The sequence below is a fragment of the Lagenorhynchus albirostris genome, chromosome 10, assembly GCF_949774975.1.
Source record: "Lagenorhynchus albirostris chromosome 10, mLagAlb1.1, whole genome shotgun sequence".
NCBI lineage: Eukaryota > Metazoa > Chordata > Mammalia > Artiodactyla > Delphinidae > Lagenorhynchus > Lagenorhynchus albirostris.
The window spans coordinates 71,593,787-71,603,979 of record NC_083104.1 but is presented as its reverse complement, the minus strand read 5'-3'; the positions used below and the strand labels follow the sequence as shown (position 1 = coordinate 71,603,979).

Sequence of the window (10,193 nt, the reverse complement as noted above, 5' to 3'; positions counted from 1 at the left end):
GAGTCTGAAAGATGTACTGGCCACGCTGTCATGTTTTTCAAATGCGAAGATTGACACATCAGCCATTTTATGTAATTACAGAAGGTGAGGGACAGTTACACTTTTCTAAGAGTAATGGTCTCTCCAGAGGACTGAGGGCTCAAAAGAGGAATTCTCAATCATGAGGCAAGAGAACTTAGAGAGAGGGGATTATGTCCCTCAGCAAAAATACAGCTTTTGGGCTTCCCTGGTGGCGCAGTGATTAAGAATCCGCCTGCCAGTGCAAGGGACACGGATTCAAGCCCTGGCCTGGGAAGATCCCACATGCCGTGGAGCAACTAAGCCCGTGCGCCACAACTACTGAGCCTGCGAGCCACAACTACTGAGCCCGCATGCCACAGCTGCTGAGCCCGCGTGTCACAACTACTGAAGCCCGTGCGCCTAGAGCCCGTGCTCAACAAGAGAAGCCACTGCAATGAGAAGCCTGTGCACTGCAACAAAGAGTAGCCCCCCGCTCGCTGCAACTAGAGAAAGCCTGCGTGCAGCAATGAAGACCCAACACAGCCAAAAATAAATAAATAAATAAATTAAAAAAAAAATACAGCTTTTGTGTCACCTTCACAAGCCCTCAGTCACTTGGCCAGGAGTGAGCCACGGGCTGAGGGAGTTGGGTTGTAGGCATGTTCTGGCTAAACTGCCGGGTGACCTCCTTTGGCTCATCTATGGAAGCACTGGGTTAGACGGCTGCCCTTCTGTGGAAGAGGAGCAACAATCAGACAAGAGTCCACCCTTTGGAGACCAGGCCTCACCTTCTGGGACGCCCACACAGGTGCCGTGACAGGCCCCACGGACAACACTGTCTACAGTGGAGGACAGAGTCCTCTGCGAGCTTCGTCCTGCTTCTTGCCCCAGATACCCATCCTGCAAAATGATATTTCCCGAATGCCTCCGCATTAAAGGAGATTCTTTGAGACAGCTCATCTTCCCATGCTAGCAACTGCAAAAGAAGTTTTTACTTCCTTCTGGAAAAAGAGAGAAAGGAAGCTTTCAGGGGAAGGAGGGAATGATTTCACTGCTGTCCTAGGAGTTTTCAGTGTGGAAAAAATAAGACTTCTGGTGCTGCCTGGGGTATGTTCTGGGGCTCTAATTCTTTCAGGCTTAAGACCAGATCAAAGATGTTTGGACATTCTGTCAGATTTTGGTCCCAGGTTTAATTCAACTCGACTTCTGAGTGTGGAGACCAAGGAATGACCCACATGGACAACACTGAGGGAGTCAGCCCCTCTGATGAGGGTCCCGGAGCTCTCCCCTCCCAGGAGCACTGAGAACCATCAAGAAAATGCTGCTCTAGGTCCACACGTATAACGATGCTGTTGACAGCTGTACAATAGACATTAAAAATTATATTGTATGAAAATCACTTTTGTTAAGTGCCTGTCTTAAATGTATGTGCTACATGTATGTAGCACAGGATCCCTGATTCTTGCTAACATTTGTTAACAAAACCAAACCAAACCTGACACTGAAAGGTAGCACTGCTAATGATCACGGCAGCTGTTTCAACAGCGTGGGTGTCACCTCTCTCCCTCTTGCTATCTCTTATCTGCAAGAACAGGGACTATTAGGTTATCCAAATAATCTCAACATTTGCTAGAATTTGGACCAGAGCTGAGTTCAATATTTTAGTATGTGGAATCTTAATTTAGTGATTTAAGCAAAAATTCCATTTTCTATCCCCCCTGCTCTGGTCAGAATCCGAGAGCTGTTGGGAGGATCAAGGGGAAAATGATCCCACAATAAACACCACCAGTTGGTTCAGAGCAGACTGTGCAGGGGGCCTGGAGCTGGCGTACTGAATTAAGAACATGCAGATTATGACCTGCTGAATGAGGGGGCACTAAGCCACCCACACAGGGTTGGCAGGTAGCTCCCTCAGCATCCCAGCTCCCACTTTGGGGAAGTGAAAACCCCAGGGTTGTTTTGATCGAAGGCAGTTTCAAGGCACTCATACAAAGGGAGTAAATTCACAAGGTCTATTACTCGCAGGTCCCAGAACAGAAGCAAGGGGTGTGTGTGCAATGAGCCAGTGGAAGGGGGGTCCTCCATTCCAGGTCTCGAGAGCAGGAGACAGAGAGCAGGGTAGCAAGCACCTATTACTTAAGAAGTGGTTGGGACAGGCTCCACTCTAAGTGGTTATTTTGAAACGTGCTTCGGGAAAAGCAAAGCAGGAATTCCAGGGACGGGAAACCTAAGCTCAGGTCCTTATCTAAATGACCTGAGCAGGGCTGTCACACTGTAAATGCTCAGGCAGCAACTCACAATAGCTCTTTTCTCATTACACAGACTTAGGGTGGGCTGCATTCTCACAGTCTTCTCAGGTAGCCAGGTAGTTGCTAGAGGAAGCTGCCCATCTCATTTGGTCATCTACCAGTGCCTAGCAAGACTGGGACCAGGTTTTTCCTTATGTCTAACCTCAGTCTTTCTTTGGGCCAATGTAGGTTCATTTCTCCCAACGGACTCAGCCAGCTTTTCAAGTCCTGTCAGCCTAGCCCTGGGGAAAGGTAAGAGGTAAAGACAGTGCCTTAGAACTTTTATTTCTGAAACAATTACTCCACAGTGAAGTAGTAATAGCTACTTATTCCCAACATTTAGGAAGATAAGTGTCCTAGTGTCTGCAGCTCAAGAGCCCACAGCCTCTTGCAACATTTTCAAGCCCAGGACTGAGCCACCAGCCAATAAACCCTTAGTAACCTCAATTTAGGTTAATAAGATTAGGGGCTTGCTCCGCACACTCCCCCGCCTCCCCTCGTCTGGGCACCTATAATGCTAGGTCAGCAGGTTTGCAGCTTAGCCAGGGGCCGGAGGGGGGGGAAGGGGGGGGCACTATGACAATTATGGTCTCTGACCTGCTACTACATAAAAAAAAAAGGCTCCCGATGTCAGTGTGGCAAGCCAGCAGCACCGTGTGTTAAGGACTAGGAATGTGGGGGAATAACACGGAGGTTCAGGGGGAGAGCGGATGCCCTCTTGGTGTTCAGAGGACATGAGACTGGCTGGAAGGGAGGAAATATCAGCCCTTAACTCCTGATGGCATTATATCTTGTCCTTCAAATCAGAGGATGCGTATAAGTAAGCAGCAAAGTCAAAGTGTGAGGATGGTGTAGAGTGGATTAAGATATGAGTCAATTCCTAGCTATTTGCCTGATGGGAATGAAAACTCAGGTCCATACAAAAACCTGTAACAGGATTGTTTGTCATGGTTCTATTCATAACCACCCAAAACTGCCCAAATGTCTTTTACCTGGTGAGTGGGTATACATCTGCACAATGGAACACGATTCAGCAACTGATTCAGCAACCAAAAGGAACGTGGACGGCTCTCAAATGCATCAGTCTTCTTAGAGAGAAGCCAGACTCAAAACTCTACATATATGATATATTTATATAACATTCTGGAAGAGGCAAGACAAAGGGACAGAAAAAAATTAGTGGTTGTCAAGGGTCAGGATGCGGGGAGAAGGTGCCCACAAAAGGGCATGAAAGAACTTCCTGGGTGATGGAATTATTCTAGTCTTGAGTGTGGCTTGTTAAAACAACTATATGCATTTGTCAAAATGCATAAAACCATCCACTAGAAAGGGTGAATTTTACTATTTGGAAAATAAACGTCAATAAACCTGACTCAAAAAACAAAAGCAGGGAGAAAGCAAGGAAGGAGCATGTCAGAGGGAATTAATGAGTCCTGGAGCTGATGACATTAGGACCAGGGAAGGTAGTAAGCTAGCTAGGAGCAGCATTAATGACCAGGAGACAGAGAAACCTAGTGTTTTTAGTTTGATGCTTTCCTTTTAAGAGGATTTTCAAGAGCACAGCAGAACTTTCATAGGCAATGACTCCCTTGCAAATATAGGATGTAGCTTCCTTCGTACATGTGTCTTTTCTAAGCAGGAAGTGTCTGGGGAGTGTGTTAGAACAGGCACCTGGAGATCACTACGTAAGAATAAGCAAGAAGAGTTTAACCCTTCTTGGAGGAAATGACTTGGAGCTGGGAGAGACTTTGAGTGCCCTGTTTTCCCAGTGATTTGAGGTCCACAGTGGTTCAGAAAGGTCACAAGCTGTCACAGTCAGTGAATATGAAACTTAATCAGCTGAAATGATGATCAAGCTTTCTTCAGAAGGTCAAGATCGTTTGGCCAACAGCCATAACTGACACTAATAATATAAGCGTCTTAAATTCCAAGCTAATACAGGTGTCCCACTTTATCTATAGGAAGGTGACATGTGGAACACCTCCACTGCATTTAACTGTGTGAAACAAAACAGGAAGAAAATGTAGGCAGATGCAAAGTAATGTCAACACCTAAAGCATTTATTTGGATATCTTTAAACTTTTTACATATGCTACATTCCAAATTTTACAAGTTGTCCACAGATAATAAAGTTATAGCCAATTTTTTAAACAGATATGATTTTCCCTGATATGGAAAGCATGTTATATAAACATTTCTACAATAAACATAATACATGCGGAACAAATCATAAGACTAAGATGATGCGTTAGTTAGGGAAGACAATTAGATTAATGATACACACACCAGAAGATAAAGGGGCACATGTGTTGCTATCTCATGTAAACCCATCATCTCTCAGACTCCCTGACATTCTCAGAGAATGGAACCCAGGGACACCCTCTGCTAACAACAGGCTTACATGAAATCAGCTCTGAAAGCTGAAGTATTGTTACGATTTGGTGAACATGTTTATAAATTCAACTACAGAAGGAGAAACCTGGTCTTATCATTCTAAATTTAAGCTTGGTTAACAACTGGAGAAAAGCCAAAAGAAGCTGAACTTAAAAGCTAAAGGAATGAGGATGTGACAAAGGCCAAAACAAACATTAAAATCACGATGCCATCCACAGCCCATACCACCAGATCTTATGAATGGAAGGAAGGCCAGAAAAGGGGGGTGAGTGCTGTGTTCTAAAGCAGATTTTCTTCCTCCTGGGTGAGAAGTGCCGTCTCTCAGATGGGTGACTCAGTCCCAGGCAAGAAGGGTCAAGGTCATCCTTTCAGAGGAAGGGGTTCTTCACACACCACCCTGGAGAAGCACTCAGTGTGGCTTCTACATCTCCACTTACTTTAGCTGAAAGTCTGGATTTCCAACCTTCCTCCTGGGTGTACCGTGGAGTGTGCAAAGCTGAGCAGGATGGAACTTTTAGATGCAGAGTTCAAAGAAAACTGAGTGAAAGGGTTATTTTCATTGGCTAAAAAAAATCCAAGAGCCTCTAATTATTCATTTATCCCTTAGCCTCACCTCAGAGAGGCTCTGTATTTATTCTTCCACCAAATCTGCCATCACTCTCCATGTACCCAAGCTCTCAGCACATGTGTATCACACAAGAGTGGTACATGGCATGTCATGGTTATAAACTATTTTACTAAGCGGCTATCATTCTAGGAAGGCACCTCTTAGTAAGAACAATAATGTTTAAAAATAATAAAAAGCCTGGGCGCACAGGTGTCCCAGAAATGTACTAAGTGAGCCAGCAGGTAAACAGCAGTTGATCTATTCCAGGAAATGCTGGAAGGGGTGGGGGTGAAGGAATTTTAAAACACTGAATTCTCATTTTTTTTGCTAGTGTTTGATTCTAGATGTATACACTCTTTCAACTTAGTCTTAGAAATAAGAGACTATATCATCTGAAAAATTAGGATACTCTTAAGTTTTCAATAAGCCCTTGAACATGAGTTTATTCCTCAAAGCCAAAAGTCTTGCAAAAAAAGGGGGGGGCGGGGGAATCCCACCTTGTATAGCCCTGAAAATCACCCAGCACACAAAGACACCACCTTCTCTCCTTCTTCCCACAGGTTCCTCCAGCATGAGAGTCCCCCAACCCCCTCACAGCCGGTAGAGACAAGGGAATGCCACTTTTGAAATCCACTGTTTTGCTTAGAGGTAGGGTCCCATCAGCTGTGGGGACACTGACCCAGGCCCAACGTTGAGAGTCACTGAGAGGGATCAGGAAGTGTGACCCCCAAAGACCAGAGACTTTGTTTCCTGCTGCTGTTGCATCAGCTTCAGGCCTGGAGTTCCCTGTGTTCAGTAATGTGACACGGCTCAGACTACTGGGAACAGTCAAATGCAGTCAGATGCCCACAAAGGGGTTGAGTCCAGCCCAGGAAGAGAAGCTCCTTCCTGGATTCTAAAATTCAAGAAGTTACGTTTGAAGTACACAGCAAACAATGCAAGAAAATCTGCTGACCGAAGATGATTTTCATCAGTCTCTGGAGCCAGAAACTATAAAAATAAAACTGGGAAGAAAAGCTTAAATAAAGAATTTATTTCCAAATTCAGTAGAACCTATTTCCTATTCTCTTTCTTGAAAAGCGAACTGGGTTACAAAAATCCAAATTTATGTATTTGGTAGTGAAGTAATTATAAATGTTGCCAGTCAATGCCAACCAGTGTCTGATTTGCTTCCTGTGCATGTCCAATTTCCTCTGTGATACTGTGCTGGTGCCAGAGCTTCTGAATCTTCTTAAATCGCTCTCTGCACAAATGTAAAGGATTTCCCCGTCTAGAAAGAAGACACATGTCACTCAGGATGCATTCGGTTTATTCATCTATTATACTCCAATCTTTCCTGATTTAGGAAAAGTTACAAGTTATTGGTTTTAGATCCTCTGCAGAATTTCTCTTTGGCAGGCGCCTGTGGCTATTAATGTGTTAGCTCTGATGGTTTGCTAGGAGCAGCTGAAGGGGAGTAAGTGCTGAAAAGAAGAGGAAAATGAACACAAGCTACATCTACTCAGACTGGGGTGAGGAATTGGGGGTGGGGTTGAGCAGGAGGGTTTACGCTGAGAGGCTAAAACTATGCATTTATTATCCATTTTGTTGGTAAAACGTAAAACAGGGAGGGGCAGGGAAGAGGATGGAAAAATTGCAGGGGTGAAAATGTTCTTCTAAGTACTGTTTTTCAGCTACAAAGTCTAAGCAAAGCAGTCAAATGTGAATAACTTCGGGGTCTAATTTGACCAAAGCACAGGCACTGGTGAGCTCATGCCTGGGGCCTTGGCTCCTGGCTCAGAGTGCCAGTCCTCTCACTCTCCGTCCAGAGCTCTTCCTCCTAAGAGCCCACATTTCGCAGAGCAATGGTAAGAACCATCAACAGGTGGCACAAGCCCGTATCCTTGCAGTCAAGTGCCTGAGGAACCCATCTACTTATCTTGCCTTGGTTTCCAGGCCTTCAACTTCTGCTCCCCAAGGCTGGGAAGTTACATCTAGGTTAAGACTTTTATCCCATTTGGGCAAAAAGAAATGGTCTGAAAGTTCTTTAACAGTGCTTGAAGGAACTGCTGTTAGCATTTTGCTTGTGATGTAACAGAAGCTACCAAAGTAGAAGTGATTAAGCCTCAAATACTGTTGTATTGCTCTATATGTTCTAAATCTTTGTTCTCTCAGATTCTTATGTAGTAAGATAAGCACAACTCTTATCAATCAAGATTTGCTCTTTTATATCACTCGAAGAGGACTGGGTCTCCCATACAAAGCCGCACAATTTACAAAGAGCTATCCCTGCAGTGCTCTGATGCTGTGGATGCCACAGGACAATTCAAACAGCTCTCTGGAGTAAGAAATGGAAAAAAGTTGCACTCTGTCCCATCTTTTCCCCTTATGTATCTTGATGGCCTTCGTGACACTCTGAGGGCTGGGAATGGGAATGTCAAACCAGCCAGCCAGGGTAGCCTCCTTGGAAGTGTCCACAGACAACAGCCACTTGTGCTAACCCTCCAGGCAGTTAGCAGGCAGGCTTCAGGACCATAAGGTTCATTGTGTTCACCCCATGCTGAAGGCTCTGGTGGCCCAGAGCCAGTCAACCTAGTTCCCCAGGATGGGCCTTACCTGAGACCCTGGTCAGTCTCCCCATAGTCATCAAGGTAAGGAGGAGAATAAAAACAGCCTTTGGTTTTGCCAGCTAAAAATAGCACTTGACATTCCCGTACTCTGTAGAGAGACCATTTATACATTAGTAACCAAGGTTTGGATTCAGTTCCAAATGGACTGAAGTCTTATAAAAGTAAACAAAACCATTGGGAATATGGGGTTAACAGACACAAACTATTATACATAAAACAGATAAGCAACAAGGATTTACTGTATAGCACAGGGAATTATACCTAATAACTTGTAATAACCTATAATGGAATATAACCTGCAAAAAACAAAACAAAAAAACACTGGATCATTATGATGTACACCTGAAACTAGTGCAATATTATAAATCAACTATATATCAATAAATATAAACAAACAAAACCACTGTTGGAAGAGAAGAAATGGCGTTTATAGCAGAGACACTTGAAAAAGTATCAACACCCCTAAGTTTAAAAATAACTAAAAGGATTGTATTGTAACCAACATAAGGAGGGAGAGGGACATTTAGGATTAGGATTCGACAGCTCATATAATAGTGGCATTTAAAAAATTAAGTGTGAGAAAGTTAACTACTTCTAAACATAAGGTAGTTATTTATGTATCAACCACTATTATGAGGAAATTATTCATTTAAAAAATTGTACACAGGGCTTTCCTGGTGGCACAGTGGTTAAGAATCTGCCTGCCAATGCAGGGGACACGGTTCGATCCCTGGTCTAGGAAGGTCCCACGTGCTGTGGAGCAACTAAGGCCATGCACCACAACTACTGAGCCTGCGCTCTAGAGCCCGCAAGCCACAACTACTGAGCCTGTGCTCCACAACAAGAGAAGCCACTGCAATGCGAAGCCCGTGCACTGCAATGAAGAGTAGCCTCCACTCGCTGCAAATAGAGAAAGCTCACATGCCGCAACTAGAGAAAGACTGTGCAGCAATGAAGACCCAATGCAGCCAAAAATTAAAAAAAAAAAAAAGGCACACAAATATTACGAACTAGGTTGACCTGAAACACAAAGCAATACTCTACACGACTAAAAGAATTCTGAAATGTGCCACACAAGGTAAATGCTACTTTTACATTTCTCCTAAGGGTTTTTTAAAAATGTGTCTCCTGATCCCTTTGAGAGGTTTGCTTAACTCTTTCTGGTGTTAACAATTCAGCTCATCTCAATATCTATTGAGAACCTATCATATACAAGAAATTGTCAGGCACTGGGGGGTACTAAGGTGACTAAGATGTGGATATAATCTATGCCCCAGAGGAGCTCAAACTCATGTCACTTCTCGCCTTCAGACCCTGTGATGGCTTCCATCTCACTCAGAGACCTCGCTAGGACACACCAGGCCCATGACTCTCCCCCTTGTGCTCACTACTGCAGTAGCAGCAGCCTCCTTGTTGTTTCTTTTCTTTTTTTATTTTTCTTTCTTTATTTTTTGGCCATGCCATGCGGCTTGTGGGATCTTAGTTCCCCGACCAGGGATTTAACCTGCACCCTCAGCAGTGAAAGCACGGAGTCCTAACCACTGGACGGCCAGGGAATTCCTTTTTTTTTTAAAATAAATTTTATGGAGGGATAATTTTTTTTTAAAAAACCTATCCATTTTTACAGGACAGTTAGATGAATTTTGTCCTTGCTCTTTCTTGAACACGGCAGGCACACTCTCCAGCAATTCTGCACTTGCTGCTCCCTGCCTAGAATGTTCTCCCCACTTCTTTAGGTCTTTATTCAAGTCACCTTCCCAGGGAACCTTCCCTGGTTCCCTATCTAAAATTCAACTCTCCAGCTGCCATTTCATATTCCCCTCCCTAGTTTATTTTTTCTCTTCTGCATGGATTGCTTTCTAAATTCTTATTTTATTTTCTATCTCCCTCACTAGAAACTGAGCTCCATGAAGGCAGAGATTTTCGTATGCTTTGTTGACTACTGCATTCTCAATATCCATTACACAGTCACTGATAAGTATTTGCTGCACGTTGTCGAATGTACACAACTACATACATCAGCCTGTGATATGTATGACTCCAACCATGAGGATACAACAAAAGAAGTAATTCTGACTGTGCCTGGGTAGAAAACCAAACACAGCTAGAAGTTTCACATTACAATGAGGCACAAAGAAACAACAGAATTGTCATGGGGATGGAAATGATAATGAAAAAACAGCACAGAGTTAGCATGAGCCAAATATGAGATGTGTGGAGACAAGGCTCCCCATTTTCCTCAAATGAATAAAAGAGTGGCCTCAAATCTTTGCAATGTAGCAGTTTCTTGTTCCA

The 10,193-nt window shown here is 43.9% G+C and overlaps 2 protein-coding genes across 8 annotated transcripts in view; one reads left to right on the top strand and one right to left on the bottom strand.

Annotated features, from left to right (window-relative positions):
* The window catches only part of TRERF1 (transcriptional regulating factor 1), a 572,147-nt gene that overhangs the window by 157,104 nt on the left and 404,850 nt on the right, over positions 1-10,193 (top strand). The gene's annotated exons all lie outside the window — the stretch shown is intronic.
* The window catches only part of UBR2 (ubiquitin protein ligase E3 component n-recognin 2), a 115,760-nt gene continuing 109,894 nt past the window's right edge, over positions 4,328-10,193 (bottom strand). For 5 of the 6 annotated variants that reach the window (XM_060162901.1, XM_060162895.1, XM_060162898.1 and 2 more), the window contains 2 exons: positions 7,885-7,986; positions 4,328-6,559 (listed from right to left, as the gene is read on the bottom strand). In XM_060162901.1, the coding sequence (XP_060018884.1) occupies positions 6,418-6,559; positions 7,885-7,986 (244 nt within the window). In that variant the 3' untranslated portion in view covers positions 4,328-6,417. Of the gene's footprint in view, positions 6,753-7,884; positions 7,987-10,193 lie in introns of all 6 variants that reach the window. The other variant, XM_060162897.1, reaches the window with a different exon arrangement.